The sequence below is a fragment of the Thermochaetoides thermophila genome (genome assembly GCF_000221225.1).
Source record: "Thermochaetoides thermophila DSM 1495 unplaced genomic scaffold scf7180000011814, whole genome shotgun sequence".
Taxonomy (NCBI): domain Eukaryota; kingdom Fungi; phylum Ascomycota; class Sordariomycetes; order Sordariales; family Chaetomiaceae; genus Thermochaetoides; species Thermochaetoides thermophila.
In genome coordinates this window covers 1,315,327-1,338,887 of record NW_006383030.1, presented here as the reverse complement: position 1 = coordinate 1,338,887, position 23,561 = coordinate 1,315,327, and the positions used below count along the sequence as shown (strand labels likewise).

Genomic DNA, 23,561 nt, shown 5'->3' with positions numbered 1-23,561 from the left:
CGGCCGGGCGCCTAATCAAAGCGATCGAGTCCAGGCCAACTCCGGCCAGGCCCTAGCGTCGATTCTGACCGGATGATCGCCAGAAAAGGGACAAGAAACAACCTCACCCCCTGAGCTGATAAAAGCCAAAAATCTGACACTGAAGCGATGGAGGCGATAAAGTAGCTCATGTTCCTGGTGCACGTGTCTTCCTGCCGGTTTTCCGAGGAGAGGGTCCCCTGAGAACTTTTCTAAATCCTTGACGGACGGCATCTAAGACGGGCTCTATGCAACACCCGCCATACAACTTCCGAAGATGGCTCTGGGGTCGGGGCCGAGAAGAAGCGCCGTTGAGAACTTCAGCGCTGGTGCTGGTGCTGTGGAGAAAGAAACCCGCGGCCAGGGGAGCGGCTGTCAGTGCCCACTCGCCTGCGCTTCATTCCGAGACGCAGACTGCCGGATCGTCGCCCGACAGGGGTGTCTGATTGGTCAATCTGGTTGTTGACAGGGATGTGCCTGGGCAATCTGGGACAGATGCCGCCTCAAGTTCAACATCCCCCATCTTGAAAAGTTTTGAGTCCCGGCGTCCTCTGGAAGCCCGCTTGTTGCTGTGTCGCTTGTAAAGATGCTAAACTTTGAGGAGATTGCGATGGCATTCTCAAGGGTTCTTTGGCGTATCTCTCACATCACACGCACGGCGGCTGCCAGCATAGAGAGGGGACACGGGCTGGATCACTGGGTTTTGTCGCGGCCGCCGAACATCCGACTTACCGTCGTGTCGGCTACGTGCCTGAGATGGGAATTTGCATTCAACGCATCCAAGGCATATGCGGTTTTTTGTCCAATGTCAGTGCTTTGCAGATGGACTGAATTCGGTGTATCACTTGGTCTGATAGCAAGGTAAATGGATGCCGTTGCAATAGGGATGAGAGGGGCTCGAAGGTGGCTCTTTCCTTGATCTCTTGCAAGCGCAGCCCACATCACCAATTGTCCAATGGCTGCCCGCCATTCCACGGCCAGATTCCATCTGCAAGGTACGCTTTTTATTTTTTGACTCCTGTATCATCAATTTTCTCTGGGGTGGAGGAGAGATTGGTCCAATGACCTAACTCTGTGCCTGCTTCAACCCCACAGGCCTTCCTGGAGGGCAACCGCTTTCATCTGTTCCTGGCATGGCTAAGAAACCCTTCGTCTCATCTGTTTTCACACGTTTTCGATCTCAACAGTTCAAGGTTGCATCTTGTGTAAAGAAGTGCCGTTCGCAGACAAGGTCCGTGAAGAGCGAGTCGGCCACTACAGGGAACACATAGTCAGCGATGAACCCCTTTCCCATCCGTTCCATCGGAAATTGGCAGCCAAGCCCAGCAATCCCATCCTCTTCATCCTCTCCAAACCCTTAGAACATGGGCTCTGCACCCCTTTGTTCCGTGCCAGGGCTAAGTGACGTCTCACAAGAGCGCAGCGCTTCAGACGTGCCCCCGGGCAGCGCCCAGCCCTGTATGGAGTTTGGGAAGCGTGGGGCTGCACACTCGACTACCCCGTCCTCCTTAAACTCCATCCTCCTCTCCCCCCCACTCCCCCCCCCCCCTCTTTTTTTTTTCCAAACACCATCGTCCTCCTGTACCAATGCATCTGGTAGTCTGGGTTCCTGGTTGGAGATGACCCCGGACGGTAACCCTTGTCGAGGGGCTCCGGAGCAGGACGAAACCGCTTGGCTCGCCGGGGGACGCAAGAAACAAGTGCTTGGCATGGGCGTCGGATCGTCGTCGCATGGCACACCCTCGCATTTCCCCAGTGCCGTATCTCTCTTAAATCTGTCACGCCCAATCCCTCGTCCACCCTCCGCCCTTCGCTCTCGCCTTTTTTTTTTCTTTGACCATGTCTCTTTCCCACTTTATATGGTGGTAGTGCGTGTCGTCTGTTTTCATCCATCTCCTTTTCGTTTCTTTGCTTTTCTTTCCGTTCGTTCCTTTTCGCTGGTCGGGGGCTGTACCAGTCTGTATTACAACAGTAGTCGTACTAGTACATCGCCCAGTCGACGACACTAGCTGTCGTCCACCACCACTCCTTTTGACAAGGCGGACACATTCTACTCTGACGGTCTGGCACCATCTTTCTTTTCGCTTTTCGATCTCGATTCGACCAGCTCCCGGGGAGCTCGCTTTCTTTCAGCGACCACACGACACCCTACTCACTGCTGCCCAGCATGTTGATGAAGAACGCTTTGACGGCCCTCCTGGGTCTGGCTGTGGCTACCGAGGCGGTCTCGATCCAGCAGCTTCGGTCTGTTGGTCTGGCGAGACGGCAGGATCAAGGACAGGTTCAAGCCAACCGATTTGGGAATAATCGGTTTGGTAACGGGGGGTTTGGCAACGGAGGGTTTGGCAATGGGGGGTTTGGAAATGGGGGTTTTGGCAACGGAGGATTTGGCAACGGGAACAATAACAATAACAACAACGGCAACAACAACAACAACAATGGCAACAACAACAACGGCAACAACAACAACAACAACAACAACAACAACAACAACAACAACAACAACAACAACAACAACAACAATGCTGCGTCGGTTACTTGCCTTGCCCCGAACGCCATCCAGACCGGTTCGCAGCAAACAGGCCAGAACGGCGCCGTTCCTGCCGATGGCCAGGTTAACTCGGCGACGTACGTCTTCCCTCCTTTCCAGTAGTTCGGGCTTCATGGCTGACAGCCTACAGTGACCCTGCCAACTTCATTAACTTCTGCGCTGGTCAGACCCTGACCAATGGTCTGCAGAACCGTGATGGTTCTTGCAATGGCATTCGTACGTATTTGTTCCTATTCATCTGTTGGAGCATTTTTCTAACATCATATAGCCATGGGCAAGATTCCCTCAGTCAACCGCATGGTCTCGACCGTCATCCTGAACCCCAAGAATTTTGACGACCTCCAGGAGCTCACGACCTTCAACATTGTGCTCCAGATCAAGGACATGCAGCTGGGTTCCTTCACCAACGCGACGAGCACCTACTACGCCGCGCCCCAAGATCTCAATGCTGCTGGCCAGATCATCGGCCACACCCACGTCACTGTCCAGGACACCGGCAACACGCTCAACCCGACTCAACCCCTTGATCCTACCCAGTTTGCCTTCTTCAAGGGTATTAACGATGCTGGCAATGGTCAGGGTCGTGTCCAGGCCGAAGTCACCGGCGGCCTGCCCCGCGGTTGCTACCGCGTCTGCACCATGTCTTCTGCGTCCAACCATCAGCCGGTCCTAATGCCTGTGGCCCAGCGTGGCTCTCAGGAGGACTGCCGCTACTTCAGCGTTGGTGGTGCCTGCGCAACTGGCAACAATAACAATAATAACAATAACAACGGCAACAATAACAATAACAACAACGGTAATAACAACAACGGCAACAACAATAACAACAACCGGAACAACAATAATAACAACAACAACAATCAGGGCAATAACAATAACAACAACGGCGGCAACCGCGGAAACAACCGCAACAACAACAACTTCAATAATAACAACAACAGCAACAACAACAGCAACGGCGGTAACAACCAGCGAGCTGCCTTCAACTCGCTCGGCGGTATCAACCCTCCGGAGATTACCAGCACCAACGACCCGAATCGCCCATTTGCTGTTGCTGGTAACACCTTTGCCAGCCGAGCCGATGCCGTTCAACGTGCCTGCGCCATCCAGAACAACGCCTGCGCGGATGCTGTCAACTCGGGTGCCCTCCCAGGCGTCACCGTCCCACAGTGCAATGCTCAGGAACAGACGTGCCGGCAGGCTCTCGGTGCTTGAGAAGCCTGACTTGATGTTCCCACAAACGCCGCTCGCTCTCCCTTCCATAACTTGTGTCCCGCGCTCTCTTACTCGGTTTATGAGACTGATCTGATTGCAAATAAAAACGCCTTTTTTGATTGATTGATACCCCCCCCCTTTCTCCCTCTCTCTCCTCTTGTCATTGTCCCCATTTGCAATGATCAGATCTCGTCCGGGTTAATTGGTTGGGTGGCTGTTGGGTTTGGAGGGTTTCCATCATAGGTAATGATGGCGTAGAGTGGCATCTTTCCTCCCCCAACCCTAAATTCTGTTCTTGCCCTTCTTGTTCTTAATGTTTTGGTTAGTTAAACGTTGGTGTTGTTACTGTTGGGGTTTGGTTGTTGGTTGGTGTTGTTGACATGCTGGCAGGCGTTTTCCGCTGCTGCTGAATGATGGTTTCGGATTTTGTGTTCTAAAGGAGGGTTAACCTCGGGTATTTACATACTTGATCTAACATCAAAGGAAAAAAAAAAAAGAATTGAATAAACGCGCCTGATGGTCGTGGTTTTCTTTTGTTGGATATTAGTCGTTTGACTACGTTCCATGCTCCTGTCTTCCGTTTGGCTTGGGTTATTGCTATGACCGCTAGATACATATATGGCTCACATTCCATGAGCAAGTGCAATGATCGGACCTTTCGGAATGAGGATAGTGGGAGACAGGAGTGAAGAAGAGGGAAGAAGGATGTAGATATCGACACTAGACTAACGAAGAAAGCGAACAATTAACCTGGTCCGTGACAGGATATCAGCACAAATTGCTAAGCAAAACAAACGACAAGTTTTGTCGAGGCAAGCAAGACGCTGGCGTAGGCACTCACCCTGGCTTGTGGTCAGCCCCCTGGTAGCCTGATGGGTCATGGATGTTTCAGCAGGTTTGTTTAGGACTTAAGGTTATGCAAACTTTTTTTTTAAGAAAAATAGGGAATTGGCTCGGCTTTCACTCTCCAAGGGGCATGTTCATCTACCTGCTCAATGTTGCTGGCTAGCTGGCTGGATATAAACAAAAATCCGTTCTTTTGACTTTGAATCATTTCGTCCCCAGTGGTCCGGAGCCGTTGAGTTGAAACGGTAGCAGGGTTGTTTCGGCGTTTCTGTAGACGCAGCTTCATCTCGGCGAATCATGATCAGTCAGGGAGCAGCAATGTTCAAGGGTATCACGAATGTCGTCGGTGTTATTTGTATTTCGGATACAGCTTCATGCCATCAATGATCGTGGGATATCCAACATAATACAAGTGGATAGCGATGGGCATATTGCAGCGCTGGCTGGCGTTTCGTCTCAATACACATGTAACTTGATTCCGAACCTCCCAATAATAACCCCTTTGACCTATTCATTCGTTATTCATATAAAACTATGAGAAATAAATTGTTCAATAAAGAAACCAGTCAACCGAAAACTTCGGATTGGTCGAAGCGCTCCCCGTTTACTCCGGCTTCTGGCCGTAGATGACATATCTTCCTTTTCATTAGCTAGAACCCTCAAGCGCTTGGGGAAAATTGGACACTTACACAGGCCAGTAAGCATGGATATTCTTATTCTTCAAATCCTTCCTCACATCCACCAGGAACGTCTCCACCTCTTCGACCGACCAGCCCAGCACCTTAGTGAACAGGAACAGGCTGAGCGCCTGCAGGCCGGAGGAGATGGCTTCGTAGGACCAGAGGCCTTTTCTCTTGTCAGCAACAACACCCGGCCAGAAGGGATGAGAGGATAAAAAGAGTTTTTCTTTGGGTGGGAGGTTGGGGGATGAAACAACATACCAACTTCCTTAAAATGCTGATCCTTCGGCCACCCATTGATAGGCCACTTATACTCCACCTTTGTCACATTCACATATCCGGTCTCCTCGACCCATCGTTTCATGTTATGTATTGCCTCCATGCTAGCGCCAAGCTTATTACTTCCCTCCACCAACAACCGATTCCACTTCAGCAGCGCCGAGTCTTCTGTTAGAGTCCCGTCGTCACTGATGCAGGGATTTACCGGGTCGCAGATCTCGATCCAGCCGCCGGGCGAAGTATGTTCGTAGGCTTGCTGGAGTAAGGCAGGCCAGTTGCGGATGGAGCCGGTCAGGTAGCGCATGTAGATGAAGTCGAACGGCGAGCTGTAGGTCCAGGGGGATTGAACATCGTCGATGAAGAATTCTACGTTGGGGGGAACGCTACATCACTATTAGGGAGGTTTGAAAGGGGAAGAGGGGAGAAAAGAAGGGGAGTTTGGGGAGAGAGAGGAAAGAAGGGGGGGGGGGGAATGGGGGGAAAGGCGGGAAGGCGGGAAGGCTTACAAAGAAGGCTGGATGGGGGAGAGGTCAACACCGACGACCTGGGGGTTGGTTAGTCTGACTGATGATGAGAAGTGGCTGGAGCCTTAATGGAGACGTACAGAGGTTTCGGGGTGTTCATCACCTATTATGAACTGTGAGCAAACTCAACTCATGAGACACTGGCATGAAGGGCGTTAAGTGAACATACCAAAGTCAAGCGACCAGATGCCCGTACCACACCCAACATCCAGCACGCGGCGCAACGGCTTGTCCTTGCCCGCAGGGCAGATGTACAACTTGTTGTGCTGCACCTTGAGGGTGATAGCATGCTGGAGATCAAGGCGCTCGTTCTCACGCTGGCAAAATGGTACCGTCAGTCATGATGGGCTCACAGATATAGTGAGTCAGTCTGAAGTGAGTGAGTGTACCTCGTCGTTGGGGAGGAAGTAATCGTTCTCTGCGAGGGAATGATCAGCAAAATGGGTGAGAGAAGCTTCTTAATGGGGTGACTTACCGTTGGCCTTATAAGCGTGGTACGTCCGCCCATTCTCAACACGGAACCTGTAGATGCTCGAGGCTACGGAGGTAGTCTCGCTGAGATTTCCCTGTTATATTGGCTGCGGTCAGTGTGGAGCTCCTGAGCATGATTTGAGAGTGAGTTACGTATGTTGGCTAGGGGTAGGAGCGGGAAACAAACAACCAGTCGACTGGCTCTCAGCGTGAACAAGGGATAGACAGGCAAGCACATACCGTAGTAATCACAGAATCCACATCACTATTGTCATTGGCGTCCTGTGTTTTTTTTTTAAAAAAAACCAAAAAGAAACAAGATCAGTCATCACTCATCGCAAACTCTCTCCTTAAATTCATTGATTCCCAGTCTCCCAGGGGGGCCCCCGGGGAAAGGGGAAGAGGGAGGCATTGACCCTCGAACTCGGCATTCGGCAATAAAAGAAGCCAACACCAGACATAACGTACATCGGCCTCGAGGGTAGCAAAATTCTGCGGCAGATCAGTGGCACCCGCGGCAGCAGTCGACGGCTGCTCTGCAGGTGCGGGAGCCCAAGCGGGACAGGAGGGTCTTTCGGGCATCGTGGTGGCGGGCAGCAGTCCAGAGTATGAGTGTAAGCAGATGCTATCGCGGCCGTGGAAGTTATCGCGGCTAAGGAACAAGGAGTGTCGGAAACGCTACGCTACAAGATCTGATCCCTCGGTTCTGGCCAGGTCCCGGGATGGAAATGACAGGCGGGCTAGTAGGTGGTAAGCAAGACAAAACAGTTGGAGGACGGCGGATGGAATTACTGCAACTGATGGCCAGAAAGAGAGACATTAATAGATGTCCTCGGTCACAGTCAGCAGTTCAGAATAACGAGAGCGCGAAAACCGAACGGATGATGCATGCAGGGGAGCAGCTTTTTCAAGGTCTCAGGCCAAGGTAGCATTCTTTCAACTGCAGAATGGAGGTCCCGCGGGGGTGGGTGGGTTTTACCAAGCGGAGGAGGTATCCAGCATGCCCCTAGTACCTAGGCCCAGGTCAGCAGGGTCCAGGTCAAAGACATCTGCGATTTGGCTGGAGCTTTACCTAGGTTACATAGGTAGACGCGCGAATGGATTAGCGTCAGCATGTCTAGAATGGGGATGGCCGAGCCGTTGATAACGGTGTAGCTTGGAAAGAGTCTGATGCTCAGATGGGCTGCAATCGATGAGCCATGCTTTTATCATGAATTTGCTATCTACACTACATTCTAATACTCTCTACACCTTCCCAGTCTACAAAGCCAAGTATTCAACTGAGAGCCAGCTGCTCCATAGGTAGAAAGAAATCTTTACAACCCAGAATTTCCCATCACCAAACAATAGTGTATGTTCTGCAGTGCCGCCCTCCAGACTCACATCGCTCCAACATCATTACAGTTGCATTGGCACATGGCAAGTCTGTACTAAATAATCTAACCATCACTGATGCGCGTGGGAGGAGACCCCATTTGCTGCGGATTCCCCATACACCAAACGAGGAATTCCCCCTCGCACATGGCCAATCCTTAGTCGCTGGTGCATGTCGGAATATCAGTTCCTGCGGTCCTGCGGTGGTGCGGTGCTTCTTTCTCTGCATCGGAAGCAAAAGACCAAAACCGCGGCGAATCGCCGGCCAAGGAGAAGACCACAGCCACACGGCATCAGCAAAGCTAAAGCCAAGGGGGACAAGAGTTGGGGGGGGGGGGGAGGGGTTAACCCACATACACATTTGACTCTACTCTGGCCAGCCCTGCGATTCTGGATTGCGGATCAGCCATGTTCGGGCGTGTGGGCTGGTGATTGGTGTCTGGCCAATGGGAATAGAGAAGAGGCGGCCTAAGTATGATAGAGGGACGTCGCACAGGCACAGGGGCATGCAGCTTCCAGTGGGCTTTCCATCCACCATCCAGCCTCCTCCAGGGAGGACGGAGGGAGGGTTTTGGAGGAGAAGAGGAGAGGGGGGGGGGGGCGCGGAGGAAAGGGAAATTACTGCGGTCTCGGGTCAGATTCGGCCGGGGGTCGCGTTGCAAACCACGAAAGGAAGGGCAGGCTAAAGGCGTAAATGGGACAGTTGATCCTGTTTTCTTCCCTACGAAGCTGATATACAAATCCTTAAACGACTGTCGGGGACTAAAGTCTCTATTCCGACAAGGGCATGACAAAACATACGTCAAACAGCAGAAACTGTATTAACCCAGCCTTGCAGCAACCCATCATCCTCTACGGTGGCAGCGGTCAACGAATGACCCTTACGCCTAGGAAGCTCATATATATGAGAAAGTCCCCGAAAAAAAGACCCCTCCATTGCAGGCATAGATTAACGCACAGGCGTCAACCCCAGTGAGACCAGGACAAGACGTCCCAGTCTCAGGGTGAGCAGCCAGGCTTGATCTTCGCACACAGACTAGTTGACACTGCATAGAGGTAGAGCTGTGGCAACTTAAGAGTGTGCGGGGTGACAAAAAAAACATGGGATCTGAAAATGAAAGGAGAGGGGGAGGGGAAGGGGGGGAGAGGGGGGAGAGATAGAAGTGGCAGAAAGAAGTAGTATATTACCCGAGGAAAATATACATGTACTAGAAAAACCTACGGTCTAGTTAAGTACACTCGACGAACAAGAAGACTAAGCCAAACGAGAGGTAATAGGACACCCCGTCACTGGTCTTTTTTAGACTCAGAATAGACAAAGCTGCTTCTCGACGTTGCCGTAGGCGAGGTCGGAGTAGTTGGTGCCGTGACGTCATCCTCATCAGGCTCATCCGAGCCCTGGATATCAACGACCTTGATGCTGGCGTTCTCCAGGACCATCGAGCTGACGAAGTTAACGAGCTTCCAAGTGCCCTGCGCTCAGTTAGCTCACTGTCCAACAACCTTTCACATCATCATAGAAGGGTGCTTACCGTCAGGAAAGACGCAATGCCAAGGAAGACCAGGAACCAGTTGACGTAGTCCAGACGGTCACGACCACGGCGCCGCGCGCCACCCGGAATACGGATATCGATCAAGTGGAAGCCGGCTGACGTGGGCAGCACGGAGGTCAGGAAGCCAAGCAGGCCGAGTGAGAGGAAGCCCTTGATGAAGTGCCAGCCCCAGGTCGCCGGCTCCGGTTCAGGCTCCGGTTCCACGCTCCGCGCAGGCCAGTATCCGAAGGTAAACAGCCGAATGATGCTAGCCATGATGCCGAAGAAGAAGCGGATAATGCAGCCGATAGGGTCGAGCCCAAAGTTGATGATCGGATCGGCCATGAAGCCCAGCACAAACATAGCAAACAGCATAATTCCCGCAGTTAAGGCCATGCGCGTCCACTTGTTCGACAGCCAGCGGCCCCAAGTAAGGCGCTCGAGGCGGTACTCGAACTGGCAGGTCGGGCAGCGCCAGTAGTTGCGCTCCGACAGCGGGGACGTCTTGCGCCATTGTTGCAAGCACCCCTCATGCACGTACTTTTGCGAGCCCTTGCACAGGCACGGGCTGATCAGCCGGCCGAGCGACGGGTCCTCAGAGACATAGCGCACGCGCGCCTTGGTTTGGAAGACTTTGCTCGCGAAGGAGTCGTCGAGTTCGGTCGTTGGGTAGACGGTCTCGAGACAGATGCGGCAGGTTCGCGGGCCGTAATGACGGCGGCGCTGCTGCTGCTGCTGTTGCTGCTGCTGCTGCTGCTGCTGTTGCTGGTCCTGTGGCTGAGACGCGGGGTAAGCGGATGTGCCGGAATGCTGGGTCGACGACGGCAGGGCAGTAGAGTAACCGTGGGTAGGCGTCTGGCTGGATGAAGATGCGGGGGAGGCGATGTTCGCGTTAGATACCACGTTGCCGGACGAATATTCAGAGGGCGTGTTGGTCGGCCAGGTCCATGATGACTGGTACGGCTGGTCGGGACCGTAGGGTCGGGAAGCCATCGTGTCCGCACGCTAAGGAGTCGCTGCGATTAAGATTCGAATGATCGATTAAGACGCTGTGTCTGTAGATGCGATCTGGTCTTAATGTTATGTGTCTGGTGAGGTTAGAAGCGGCATTAGATGCGCGGATGGGCTGCGCATTTAAGGGAGACAGGAGAAGTGTGAGCGCCGGCTGTTGTCAAAGATGCCAGCGTTTGCTGCGCGCTGCAAGCCGACTATGGCAAATGCTCTCCCAGATTTAGCCCACACCAACCGTCTGAGGCAAGAAGCCAAGCGCAGGCGCCACGCCTCTGTTATCACAGCCACTGCCACTGCCACTGAAGCAGACTCGGGCGTCTAGCATCTCGATATAATGCGCCAATATACGTCTGCCCCTGATTTAACCTACCTTGACGCGCGGGTGCATGCTGCACTCGACCTCGCATGGCTCGACAAGAAGAAAAGGTCCCAGAAGGGGCGAAAAGGGAAAAAAAAACGAAAAAAAAATAAACGGTGGAAAAAAGGAGAATTTCACGCGCATCGTCCCTCGCACGGAAAATCTCCACGGGCCCATGTTGCCAAGCCCAATTCAGTAGCCCCGCAGTCGCATGGAGCCTGGTACGTACCAATACCCCATATCGAAGGGTCAAGTTGACCAATCATGTTGCGTATCTTCTCGCAGGTTGGCCCAAGCTCCCAGGCTGAGGCTGGGCACGGCTTCAGCAGACGCGCACTCCGCCGTGCCTGCGCTGCCTGGCGGCCTGGGGAGCTTGGTGCATCGATAATCGACTGGAACTATCGACAACAGCCCACCTTGGCCCTGAACACCCGTACCAGCTTCACACCAATTTGCCTCTCTGCGAATTGACGACGAATCTATCAGACCGAGCATTGCCGAAAATATCGATCCGTAACCCATAGAACCCCCCAGTCGCCATGGCGGACCGGTACTCGTTCTCGCTCACAACCTTCTCGCCCAGGTAAGCTGTTAGCGCAGGGCATGTCGCCGGCAGACTTGGAGATGGCAGCGAACAACAGCTAACCCGGCTCAGCGGCAAGCTTGTACAGATTGGTCAGTCACAAGAGCCTCTATCACTTCGACGTCCGGTCTAACAATCCCAGAATATGCTCTCAACGCCGTCAACCAGGGCGTAACAGCCCTGGGCATCAAGGGTATGCCCCGCGCGCTCCCCCCCCCCTTCTCCCCTCCTCAACTTCTCCAGACAACTGAACAAATCCTGATGATTCTCCCCCAGCAACCAACGGTATTGTCCTCGCCACGGAAAAGAAATCATCCACGCCCCTCGCCGATCCCTCCTCCCTCTCCAAAATCAGCCTGATTACCCCCAACATCGGCATGGTTTACGCGGGCATGGGTCCCGACTACCGCGTGCTGGTCGACCGCGCGCGCAAGGTCTCACACACCAACTACAAGCGCATCTACAACGAGTACCCGCCGACACGCATCCTCGTGCAGGATGTGGCCCGCGTCATGCAGGAGGCCACACAGTCGGGCGGTGTGCGGCCGTACGGTGTGAGCTTGTTGATTGCCGGCTGGGATGAGGGGATCCTGCCTGAGGAGGAGGAGAAGACAACAGAGGGACAGGGGACGTCAACGGGGGAAAAGAAGAAGGCGCCTGGTGGTAAGACGGGTGGGATCCTTAAGGGCGGGCCGATGCTGTACCAGGTTGATCCGAGCGGGAGCTACTTCCCTTGGAAGGCGACGGCCATTGGGAAGAGCGCGGCGACGGCTAAGACGTTCTTGGAGAAGCGGTATACGGAGGGGCTGGAGCTCGAGGATGCGGTGCATATTGCGCTGTTGACGTTGAAGGAGACGATTGAGGGCGAGATGAACGGGGAGACGATCGAGATTGGTGCGTACTGGGACCGAGACTCTTTGTGTGTGTGGGGGGGGGGGGCTGAATTGCTGCTAACTTTGCTTGATTTGTCCAGGCATTGTCGGCCCGCCGGCAGACCACCTCCTCGGTGTCGAGGGCGTCGAGGGTGCAAGGGGCCCGCGCTTCCGGAAGCTGACACCGCAGGAGATTGAGGATTACCTGACGAATCTATGATCAGTTGGCCTTAGGAGAGGGGTTAATGACGGCACGGCGTGGGTTAGGGCATAAGGCACCGGTGTACTAGACACACAGGAGCCGACGGGTCTCATGGACGGCCTACAACAACAACAAAGGGTATCTACCACCAAAACAACACCTACATTCCGAGGGTATCATGGACCAGTGATGTCCCAGCTTATCCCTTACTCTCCACAACCAAAAACGAACCCTTTGCTGCAGCCACAACCCCCCTCACAACCTCCCCCTCCCGCAAAACCCCCCTCAAATCCAACTTCTTCCATCTCCCTCCCGTACTCGTAACCTCCTTCCCCAGCCCAAGCTGTCCCCATCGATTATCCCCCGTAACATACACCTCCCCCTCCGTAGTCAACACCAGCACATGCGCCGACCCAATCGCTACATCAGCTACATCCTTCCCTTCCTCGGCATCAGTGTCAGTGTCAGTGTCAGTGTCGGTGTCGGTGTCGGTGTCGGTGTCGGTGTCGGTGTTAGTAATGACCGCCGGCCTCGGTACCTCGCCCACTCCCTTGAGGAACACCCTGTTCTCTTCTGCATCCGTCGTGTTGGTACCAACACCAACCCCGTTGCCTAGGCGTCGCCCTACTCCCCAGCAATATAAATCCCCTCCTTCCGTCACCGCACCGAGCAATAACCCCCCATACCCCGCTGCTAGCTTGGTAATCTTCCCCGTAGGCAACTCCTCTAAGTAAGGAACTGCTGCCGGGAGGTGGGCGGGTTGGGAAGGAGAGACGTCGCGTGCTAAGCACGCGGGATACCGCCCGTCGCCCCAGGTGAGGACTTGGCCTCTGGAGGTAAGGCAGGCAAAGCCGGTGGAGTAGGGGACTATTTGTATTGGGGAAGAGATGTTTGGAAGGGGGTCTGGGGGGTTCGGGTGAGGACCAGGGGGAGGGGAAAGGAGGGAGTGTAGAGAATGGTGGGGGATTAAGCCGGAGGGAGTTTGGACTGGGGATGTAAATTAGCTACCTAAGGTCCTGTGGTGGAAGGTAAGAGATTAGAAGGGAAGGGGGGGGGGGAAGAAGGGAAAAACGTACCGACGACGGTTCCGTTAGAGCATTCGATGAAAGAATCGTAGAGGGAGGGGTTTGTTGTGAGGAGGTGGTAGTGAGCTTTACTCATTGACCCGGCAAGATGGCGGCCAGTTTTAGTGTAGACTAAGGGTGTTGGTTTTAGTGAGCACTCTCAGTTGGGGTCATATCCCGAGAGGATGTGAGAGAATTGAGAGAATCGTGAGTGAGTATGAGAATTGCTTACCTACTGTATATGTAGGAAATGCTCTAACACGCTCGATTGCTTCATCCACGCGCAGGACACAAGTGAATGTTGGGATGTCGTCTGGTTCGGGGATTTTAGTGGAGGGGTTGAGATTAAATTGTAGTTGGTTCCAGGCGTTGTGGCCTGCTGCGTAAAGGGCTGTGGGCATTTTTATTTTATTTTTTTTGGGGGGGGGGTTTTGTTTATGGGGTAAGTAGTCAAGTATAAAAAAGAGTAGGAGGCTTGAATGGTTGAAGAGGGGGGGGGGGTTAAATTGGGGGGTTTATTTCATGAATTGAAGTGTTAAGTCTTGAGGTTTTATGAGAGTGAAGTGAGGTGAATGAGTTGCTCTTGAGACTGCTGTGGCTTGTATGCTCCACTATTGATAGAGACCAAGGTATGTATGTAGGGGGGATATGCGAACGGCAGCGGGTGATTGATGTTGGCTGGTGGCTTTGAGACCCCACTGGTTTCGAGCGACAGATAACCAAAGATATAGTAAGCGATCTCATTATTTTTTTTTTTTTTTACATTTGAGATTCAAGGCAGGTCTGAAGCGCCTTGGGAAAAAAAAAAAAAACCTAGACTGTTAGGAAGAAGCAACTAACTCCAGAATATTCACCTCAGTTAATCGTGTGATCGAAGTCCAAGTCCCCAAGCCAGGATAAATTCTCTTCTCCAACAGCCTCATCATGTTCATGACTTTCTGTTTGACAGGGGAGTCCAATGTTCAGACGGAAATGCACAAACAGGCTCCCGCTGAGCGGGACGAACTCTACAATTTTTGCCACAAAAAAATAGTGGGGGTCTCACGGTCACAGAGCCAGCAGCACAACAGCAGCGTACTGCGCTTAGTCCACGGTTGGGCTGCAGGTAGCGTCGCAAACCGCGTGGGCTGTGGTCTCTGAGAGGACGGAAAATGTCTGAAGCCGTGCGCTCGTTTGTGAGACGTAGTCAAGATGCCCTCCAGGCTCGAGTATGTCCTTTCCTTACTAATAATAATGTACATAACTGAGGCCGGCAAAAGCGCAACGCTGACGGACCATAGGCCCGGCACCATCGCCAATGTCACGAAGTGCATGAGTCGGTCTAAATTGACAAAACCGGAATTAAGGCTGGGTTCAGGCCTGTCACTATCTCGATCCAGTCGCCTTGCGCACACCAACAGAGGAGCACGACATAGTGCTGCGTCAGCTTCATCCTCGAGCTGTGAGCTTCACCACGTCCTTACCCAGGACCGCACCAAAAGCAGGACGGGAGACGTGAGAGGCATACCTAATTCGACGAGTTTATTATCAGACCCGCCGGGTGCTCCAATTGCATCCCAGGAACCCAACTTCAAGTCCTTTCATGCGCAACCCCAACCTTACGGTCGCCGCATCACCAGACCAGCACCCACGATGACGAGCTACATGCCTTTGCGCTCTCTTTCCCAGACGAGGGCGATGTCAGCCACTACGACCGACGATGAGCTGAGCTGTAGCTCCAGCGCCTCGGACTCTGAGGCCGTCTCAGCCCAGCTCTCCCGCGAGGTTGAGACGGCCGACGCTGTTCCTAGGGAGGACAGTCCCAGCAGAATGTCCGTGACCGCAAGCCCTCCGAGCCCCCCGCCGCCAATTACACCCAGGGCGTATCAGCTCGAGATGCTGGAGGAGAGTTTGAAGCAGAATGTTATCGTAGCGGTATGAAGTGCAGTTGATTGCGAAGGTGACAGCGCTGACATGCTAGCTGGAAGATGGACACTGGGAGCGGCAAGACACAGGTGTAAGTGAGTTTCCAAACTCTAGGCTTGAGGCCCTGAGGTCATGTTGACGATTCCAGGGCTATTCTCCGCATACAATACGAGCTCGAACGCAGCGATAAGGTGAGCCAGCCTGCTTTAAAAAGCTGAATTGCTTCTTAAAAGCCTCAACTGACAGCTCAGGTCGTCTGGTTCCTTGCCCCGACAGTGCCTCTCTGCCACCAACAGCATGTTGTTATCCAGACCCAACTCCCCGCGGTGACAACCCGCCTGATCTGCGGCGATGACGACATCGAGACGTGGTCCGCCATTCCCGGCGTCTGGGACGGCGTGCTCAAACACACCCGGGTCATCGTCTCGACCTACCAAATCCTCTTCGATGCTGTCGCCCACGCTCTGGTACCGCTCTCAGCGCTGTCACTCATAGTCATCGACGAGGCGCACCACTGTATCAAGATGAACCCCGTCTCCAGGGTGATGAAGGAACACTATGCTCCACTGAAAGCAAAAGGAGCGCAGGTTCCGGCCGTTCTGGGACTGACGGCGAGCCCCGTGATGAGGACTAACCCCGCTGATCTGGAAAAACTGGAGCAGACGCTGTTCGCGGTGTGTAAGACGCCGAGTCGGCACCGGGCAGAGTTGATGCAGATGGTGACCAAGCCTGACTTGGTGACTGTTACATACCCGGGGGATCCGCAAGGGCAAGTGCCAGAACCTCCCGTGCTGGGCAGGCTGATCGCTGCGTACCGGGGGATGCAGCTCGCGCAGGATCCATATATCCAGCATCTGGTCATGGACGGCAGCCAGCGCAGCCGGGCGAAGCTGCAAAAGGTAGTGAGCAAGAGGAAGACTCGGAGCATGGAGCATATGTATGCGCTCTGTATCCGCACCAAGGACATGCTCCAACGTTTGGGACCTTGGGCAGCAGAGTACTACATTCACGAAGTCATTTCGGCGTTTTTCGACGACCCGGAGGCTTCAACTGGCCCCTTGGATGAAGAAGAAGTGGAGTTATATAACCCCATCTTCGAGTACAACCTCCAGGTGCAAGAACGCCGCTACATCTCATCCATCCTCTCCCAAGTCAATGCCCAGCCCCCGGCGACAACCGACCAAGGACCTTCTCCCCTATCACCAAAAATTCTCGCCCTGCTGGACGTTCTCGAGTCCTTCGCCAAAGACGACCCTTCCCGCAAACCCGTCGGCATCATCTTCGTCCGGGAACGTGCCACCGCCGCGGTATTGTCCCATATTCTCTCCATCCATCCCCGGACAGCACCCCACTACCGCGTTGCCTGCATGGTCGGCGGGACAACCCGTGTCCCTGGCTCCGGAGGCGGCAGCCGCAGTAACAAGCGTCGGGAATACATCGACTTAATAAAGAAGGGCAAGGACGACGGGCTGGAAGCGCTGCAGGCATTCCGGCAGGGCGAGGTCAACCTCGTTGTTGCGACGAGCGTCTTGGAGGAAGGGATCGACGTGCCCGCATGTAATCTGGTGGTGTGCTTTGATGTGCCGGAGAATCTGAAGAGTTTTATACAGAGACGGGGCAGGGCGAGGATGGGGGTTAGTAAGCTGGTGCTGATGGTGCCGGAAGGGGAGCAGGCGAAGGGATGGGATGAACGGGAACGGGAGATGAAGGAGATGTACGAGGATGACATGCGGGTTGTGAGGATTGTGGAAGAGATCGAGAATGGGATCGTCGTGGAGACGGAGAAAGAGGACGAGTATCCGGTCTTAAGAGATCCTGAGACCGGGGCGCAGGTGACTCTGCACGACGCCAAAGCCCATCTGGAGCACTTTTGCGGAACGCTGAGGTCTTCAACAAGCGCGTTTACCGAGCTACGCCCGTTCTACATCCTCCACGGCGAACACGGCCAGTCCGTGAACACGTTCGCTCCCGTTCCGCTGAGAGCGACGGTCCATCTGCCGGTCGTGCTTCCACCAGAACTCAGACGCATCGAAGGGATCAGGTCGTGGTTGAGCGAGGCGGATGCGTGTCGCGACGCGGCCTTCCAGGCGTACCAGAAGCTGTACGAGGCTGGCCTTGTGGGGAAGCATTTGCTGCCGATCCGGGAGGAATCGGTGTTTGGCGAGCTGGAAAGCAGAGATGGGCTCGCGAATGTCAAGGACGTGATGGATCCTTGGGTGGCCGTTGCCCAGGCGTGGAGGCAGAGCAAGAAGTTGTGGAAGAGGGGGATGACGCTGACAAGGGTCAGGGATGGCGAACAGATTCGGTGGGAGGTCGTCCTGCCTGTGGAGGTGCCGCGGATGGAGAAGTTCTTCATGTTTTATGATAAAGAGACTTCGTGGGAGGTAACGATGGATCAGGACCAGGAGGCCATCGACCGCCCGGAGGACACCCAGACAGAGCCGGACGATACCCCGGCGCTGCTATCTCTTGCCTTTTCCCATCGTTTTCGGATCCTCGGCAAGGGAGAGTACGTCCTGCGGCTGCTCTGCCCCTCTCTGCCGTCCTCCTTGACATTCCAGGGGCGAGTCACGGAGAGACTCCTCAAGCGCCATCCAGACCATCTCCTGCGGTGGGTGCACGATAGGAACTACCCCTTCGGCGACCATACATTCTTGCCGCCGCGGGAGCCAGAGAACGAGCCGCAAGTGGGAATGCGGAAAGTGCTGCCGCACAAAGCTGGCTTTTTTCGCAAGAATTCCGCGCCTGACGCGATGCCCGTCTCGATGGGGCAGAATGGAGAGCCGAAGTTCGACCGGATTGTGCCCCTGCGAGAGGTCGTGATGGACGCGGTGCCGGCGAAGTATGCCGAGGCTGCGCTGATGATCCCGGCCTTGCTGGTCGTGCTGGGGGACCACTTGCTGGCGAGGGATCTGTTGACAGAGAGGTTGAGGGAGAAGACGGGGATGGGGGGGGATGATTTGGGAAATGTGGTCAGGGCGTTGTGGGCGTCCGGGGCTCAGAGGCCAGGAGATTATGAGAATATGGAGTTCTTGGGGGATGCCTTACTCAAGTTTCTTACGACGGTGAATTGCGAGGCAAAGTGTAATCCTCTCCCCTAACAGGCCTTCCCCCTCATCCTTAATGGATGGAATATTCCTCACGCTAACTGTCCAGACCTGACATATCCGGAAGGCTTTCTCTCCCCCATCAAGGACCGCATCGTTTCCAACATGCGCTTCTTCCGCGCCGCCGTCGGCTTTGGCCTTGACCGGTACATCATCGATGCGAAAATGGTCCAGAAGCGCTGGCGCCCCCCGACCATCTCCTCCATCCTGGGCCGCCCGCCCTCCGTCACAGCGCCGCGCCAGCTCTCTACCAAGACGGTCGCCGATGTCGTCGAGGCCCTGGTTGGCGCCGCTTATCTTTCCGGCGGCACGGACCGCGCCCTGACCTGCGTCCCGCTCTTCTTGCCCGATGTGCCCATCGACTGGCTGCCCGTCGGCCGGTGTCGTGATATTTTGTTTAATCACGCCGCAGCGGACGACCCGCTGCCTAAGACGATGCGTCGGATTGAGGAGCAGCTTTTGGGGTATGAGTTCAAGAAGAAGTCGCTGCTGGTTGAGGCCCTGACACATTCCTCTTGCCCAGCCGGCCCGGGGGTCAGGGGCTCGCTGGATCGGTTGGAGCTGTTGGGCGATGCGCTGCTGGATTTTTTGGTTGCGACCAAGCTGTATGAGCTGTATAAGTGCAATGTGGACGGGCAGCAGCAGATGGTCGTGCCGTATATTTTACATATTATGAAGAGCGCGCTCGTTAACCAGGATATTATGGCCGTGCTGATCCTCGAGGAATGGACCATCCTCCAGGAGGAGCTGGATATCATCGCGCCGCCCTCTCCTAGCTCGTCCCAAGGGTCTGAGACCGCGATATCTGAGGGTAACGGTGAACACTCGGGCGGGGTGACCCTCCGCACCCGCCACGTCCGCGTCCCCCTAACCGCCTTCCTCCGCCACAACACCATTCAGCTCTCCCGCTTCATGAACGACACCACCCGCCGGTACGCCGCCATGCGCCACGAAGTGCAGCACGCCCTTACTCACGGCGACCGCTACCCTTGGCGACTAATTTCCCAGCTTCGCGCGCCAAAAGTCTTCTCCGACGTCTTCGAGGCCGTACTCGCCGCCGTGTGGGTCGACTCAGGGGACATGGATGTCTGTCGCCGGGTGTTAGAAAGAGTTGGACTGGACCGCCTGATGAAGAGGATTGTAGAGCTGGGCCCGATGGGAGTGTTGCATCCGCGGGAGGAGCTGAATGTACTGACTTCAAAGATGAGGACTTTGGGGAGGAGTGTGGGGTATGAGGTGTTTGAGTGCGAGCGGGAGGAGGGTTCGGAAGGGGAGGAGAGCGTCATGGAAGAGGGGAAGAAGAAGGACAAGGACAGCAAGAGGAGGTTTGGGTGTCGGTATTTGGTGGATGGGACGGTTATTGCTGAGGTGAGGGGGACTAGGTCGAAGGATGAGGCGAGGACGTGGGTGGCCGAGGAGGCGTGTAGGATTTTAAGGAGGGAGCCGTATTGGCTGTCTGTAGAAGAAGGAGCTTGAGAATTATGACCGGGAAGGTGACGGGACGATACCGGAGTTATAGAACGTTGAGCTTTGATTTCTCCTCATTTTAAGAACTAGAATTTTGTCTTCTTTCTTTTTCTTTTTCTTTTTTTTTGCATCTTGTACATATACATAGTCTTGTGCTTGGGTAATAGATGGTCAGGGCAGCATTGTGAAGGCTGAGGAATTGAATAGCCCCTGATGAGGAAGAGAGGATGACTTACCTACGAGACATTGTTCGTCAAAGAAATAGGAAGGTCGTTTGGTTTGGTTTGAAATGCCGGATAGAGCAATTCATCCATATCAATTAAGCAATGAATTAAAGTTGATACCCCACGTCGACAATAATTTATTTTTTTTTTTTGGTAAGGAAGAGGAGGAGGAGAAAGGAGGAGGAGGACTGTCGCTGATAACCTCTTCTCCTCCCGAAGTAGGCGCTTCAACTGACTTGCTTGACCTTGGCCTAGGTGACCCATCGAAATCTTAACAAGATTTTAACCAACCAATGAATTTCAATGTGCTCGAATGCCTGCCTGATATACCATGCCTATCACTACCGTACTACCGTACTATCCAAACCTCATGTTTATGCTTGATAACCTTGCCAGCAAACGCCTCAAGCTTGTCGAGTATAAACCCAATAGCACCCTTATTTATCCCAACTGAACACTAAACTTACAAAGACAAAGACCAACCCCTCTAAACATTTCCGCCCTCCCCCCAACTCCCCCCCCCCTTCCTTCTCCCCTCTTTTTTTTTTTTCTTTCTCCCTAGATAGGTATCTACACAGAATGAAACTCGGCCTCAACCCTTCCATACCTAACCCCATCCACCTTCAACTCGAACCCCAACCCCGCACTATCCACCGTCATCTCCAGCGTAAAATCCAAATTCAAAAACTCCACTCCCCTCGTCGTCGTCAACTTGGTAAACAAATGCCTTGGCACGGCACTCAGATCCGTCGTCAGCGTACACACATGAATAAGATCCCTAGTATACCGATCCGGCGGATCATCCGCCTCACACGCGATGAGGTCATCCGTGACGACCATGCTCTGGCCGGGGCGGAAGTTGCGCGTGTAGTGGAAGGCGATGGGGTTGGTCGGGGAGATGGGCTCCCCCTTCCGAATGTGCCATTGCATCCGGTCCGAGACCATCCAGCGCTCCCAGAGGGGAGACCAGTAGCGCTCGGTGACGGGATGCTTGGTTTCGTCGTAGACGGTGGCGTAGGACGTGCCGTAGTGCATGCGTGCGCGGCGGGAGAGGACGGTGGATGAGCCTGACTCGAGGCCTCGGAGGACGGCGCCGCGGACGACGGCCGTCCAAGCGTGGATGGGCTGCATTACTTCTATTGGCAAGGGCCGGTCGGCGAGGGGGTCTGGGGGAGGGGGGTTGGTCGGGAGCTCGGTGTAGGGTGGGGGAGGGGGGATGGTGCCTTCGTCGTCGTAGGCTGGGGCGAAGTGGGCGCGCAGGCGCCGGTAAAGGTAGTCGCTTTGGCCGAAACCGCCGACGAGGATGATGCCTGAGACGATGGCACCTTTGCGGCGGAGGACGTCGACTTGGCCTTGGACTAGGTCACAGACTTCTTTGATGATGGGGTCGAAGATGGATTTAACTTGGGAGGAGGTGAGGAGGAGGAAGCCGGAGTCGAGGCCGGCGGCTTCGTCGTCGGGGAGGCCGGGGAGACTTAAGGGGTTAGTTAAGCCGGGCTTCTGCGGAAGGGGAGGTGCAGCAGAGACGTACGGGATGTTGACCTCCTGATGTTCATCTTCGTTAAAACTACGCTTGACAAACTCCTCAAAGTACTTCAGCGCCATCTGCCACGACTTGGCCTTCTTGGTCTTGAGCTCATCAAACCGCGTCTGACCCAGCCTCGACTTGACGTGCTCCTCGAAGCGGTAGTTAAGAAACGCACTGCCACACAGCCCTCCAGTCCCGACGGCCGACTCTTCGACGCGCAGAGGTGTCAAGGACACAATCTTATACGCGATCAAACTGGACTCGTCAGCACTTCCTCCTCAAGCTCTCAGAACCAGAACAGCATACTTACTCAACCGTCCCGCCCCCCGCATCACATACGATCAGATTATCCCCAACTTTTAAGTGCGTCGGCTGGAGCTGGATCGCCTTCAGCGTGTACACCGCGGCCGCCTCGGGCTCACTAATCATCCGGATCTGACTCTTCTCGCCCATCCCTGCCCGCTCGGCCGCCAACAGCGTGGTATTCTTCGCCGCGTCTGACCATACCGCGGGGCATGTCAGCACCCAATCGACCGGTGTCGAGGCTACGAGCCCCTCGCCGTATCGCCTGCGCAACGTGTCCATTGTGTGCTTCCGGATCTGGGTGAGGTAGTCTGCGACGGCGTCCACGACGGTCTTTTTGTTCTTTCGCAACTGGCTGGCCGTCTCCAGGGGGCTCACGTAGAAGGGCAGCTTCTGCGCGCGGTCCAGGAAGAGCTTGATGCACCGCAGACGTGGCTCTTCGGGACGGAATTGGAAGCCCCATTTTACTGTGGGAGGCGTGCCGGGAGGGGAGTTAGGAGGAGCAGGTTCGTAGGACAGCTCGGTTGGGACTTTGTCTGAGGTGATACCATTTCCGCCGGGCCAGGTCTTGATTATTTCGATCTCGTCCGGAGCACCAGTGTATGCGGCAGCGACGCTAGTATTGTCAGCAAGAGCAATGAGGACATATGGCTCGGGATCGGGCTCGGGCTCACCCGGAAAATGTAGTCCCAAAGTCAACGCCAACAATAATGCGCTCCTTGCTTCTGGGCTTCTCCTCCTTAACGTCCGTCGTTGCCGCGCCATTGATGGACTTGCCCTCCGCCGAAGCAGGCGACCGTGTTTGTGTGGTATAGTAGGACCTGCTCTCGCGGTTCCGCTGGCTGGACGACGTGTGCAAGGGCAATGGGAGGCTCATGCTGGGCGCTACACAATCATTATCTAAACTCCATCCGATCTGTTCGAGGCCGTTGATGTATCACAAGCTGCTCGGAGACGAGGATGAATGGACACACTCCTGCTTGAGCTTGTACAGAGGACAATACCCTAGAAACAACCGTCTCGTTGAAGTTGGGGAAGAGACGAGCAGCTTAAAACAACTCCCTCTTCCCCTTCACGATTCACACAAGGCTGCTGAATTTTTCTCAATGTAGTGCAAGTGCTATGCGCTGATGCTGATGCTGATGACGCCGAGCTTGGCGATGGCTGACGGCGGGGCTGACCACGTCGTGTTGGCGAGGGGTCGTTCGCCCACAGCAGCCCAGCCGCACCCTTATTGAGTCCCTCGCAGCAATCCTGTAGTTGCGATCAACGGCCGACTGACTGACATCTGACAAGACCAACGAGTCAGAGTCTTGGTTTAAAAAGCAAAATCACAAATGAGTGTAAACATCAGGAAGCAGGAAGCATCACAAAATCTGCGCGATTGAATCATAGTCGGAAATTACGCAAACTCCCAAGACTAAGACCGCCATCTCTCTTGGCTTCC

The 23,561-nt window shown here is 54.5% G+C and overlaps 7 protein-coding genes across 7 annotated transcripts; 3 read left to right on the top strand and 4 right to left on the bottom strand.

The window, feature by feature from the left end:
• Nucleotides 1-2,185: 2,185 nt before the first annotated feature.
• CTHT_0013920 (uncharacterized protein) lies at nt 2,186-3,784 on the top strand (the record flags this gene model as incomplete). The annotated part of the gene is made up of 3 exons (XM_006691843.1): nt 2,186-2,646; nt 2,700-2,785; nt 2,838-3,784. 3 exons carry the CDS (start codon nt 2,186-2,188, stop codon nt 3,782-3,784), a joined length of 1,494 nt encoding a protein of 497 aa, XP_006691906.1.
• Nucleotides 3,785-5,234: 1,450 nt separating this feature from the next.
• On the bottom strand, nt 5,235-7,166 carry CTHT_0013910 (uncharacterized protein; the record flags this gene model as incomplete). Its single annotated transcript, XM_006691842.1, has 10 exons — nt 5,235-5,265; nt 5,320-5,476; nt 5,572-5,972; nt 6,096-6,133; nt 6,194-6,216; nt 6,283-6,430; nt 6,503-6,531; nt 6,589-6,679; nt 6,825-6,866; nt 7,053-7,166. The coding sequence occupies 10 exons, from the start codon at nt 7,164-7,166 to the stop codon at nt 5,235-5,237; spliced, it is 1,074 nt and encodes a 357-aa protein (XP_006691905.1).
• Nucleotides 7,167-9,245: 2,079 nt separating this feature from the next.
• Nucleotides 9,246-10,483, bottom strand: CTHT_0013900 (uncharacterized protein; the record flags this gene model as incomplete). Its single annotated transcript, XM_006691841.1, has 2 exons — nt 9,246-9,431; nt 9,491-10,483. 2 exons carry the CDS (start codon nt 10,481-10,483, stop codon nt 9,246-9,248), a joined length of 1,179 nt encoding a protein of 392 aa, XP_006691904.1.
• A 915-nt stretch (nt 10,484-11,398) lies between these two features.
• On the top strand, nt 11,399-12,534 carry CTHT_0013890 (uncharacterized protein; the record flags this gene model as incomplete). Its single annotated transcript, XM_006691840.1, has 5 exons — nt 11,399-11,442; nt 11,515-11,534; nt 11,585-11,635; nt 11,719-12,336; nt 12,416-12,534. The coding sequence occupies 5 exons, from the start codon at nt 11,399-11,401 to the stop codon at nt 12,532-12,534; spliced, it is 852 nt and encodes a 283-aa protein (XP_006691903.1).
• A 181-nt stretch (nt 12,535-12,715) lies between these two features.
• On the bottom strand, nt 12,716-13,981 carry CTHT_0013880 (uncharacterized protein; the record flags this gene model as incomplete). The annotated part of the gene is made up of 3 exons (XM_006691839.1): nt 12,716-13,383; nt 13,593-13,712; nt 13,813-13,981. The coding sequence occupies 3 exons, from the start codon at nt 13,979-13,981 to the stop codon at nt 12,716-12,718; spliced, it is 957 nt and encodes a 318-aa protein (XP_006691902.1).
• A 790-nt stretch (nt 13,982-14,771) lies between these two features.
• Nucleotides 14,772-20,068, top strand: CTHT_0013870 (uncharacterized protein; the record flags this gene model as incomplete). Its single annotated transcript, XM_006691838.1, has 6 exons — nt 14,772-14,788; nt 14,861-15,494; nt 15,548-15,576; nt 15,634-15,676; nt 15,737-18,569; nt 18,642-20,068. The coding sequence occupies 6 exons, from the start codon at nt 14,772-14,774 to the stop codon at nt 20,066-20,068; spliced, it is 4,983 nt and encodes a 1,660-aa protein (XP_006691901.1).
• Nucleotides 20,069-20,853: 785 nt separating this feature from the next.
• On the bottom strand, nt 20,854-22,991 carry CTHT_0013860 (putative hsp70 family protein; the record flags this gene model as incomplete). Its single annotated transcript, XM_006691837.1, has 4 exons — nt 20,854-21,757; nt 21,815-22,066; nt 22,122-22,730; nt 22,789-22,991. The coding sequence occupies 4 exons, from the start codon at nt 22,989-22,991 to the stop codon at nt 20,854-20,856; spliced, it is 1,968 nt and encodes a 655-aa protein (XP_006691900.1).
• Nucleotides 22,992-23,561: the final 570 nt, after the last annotated feature.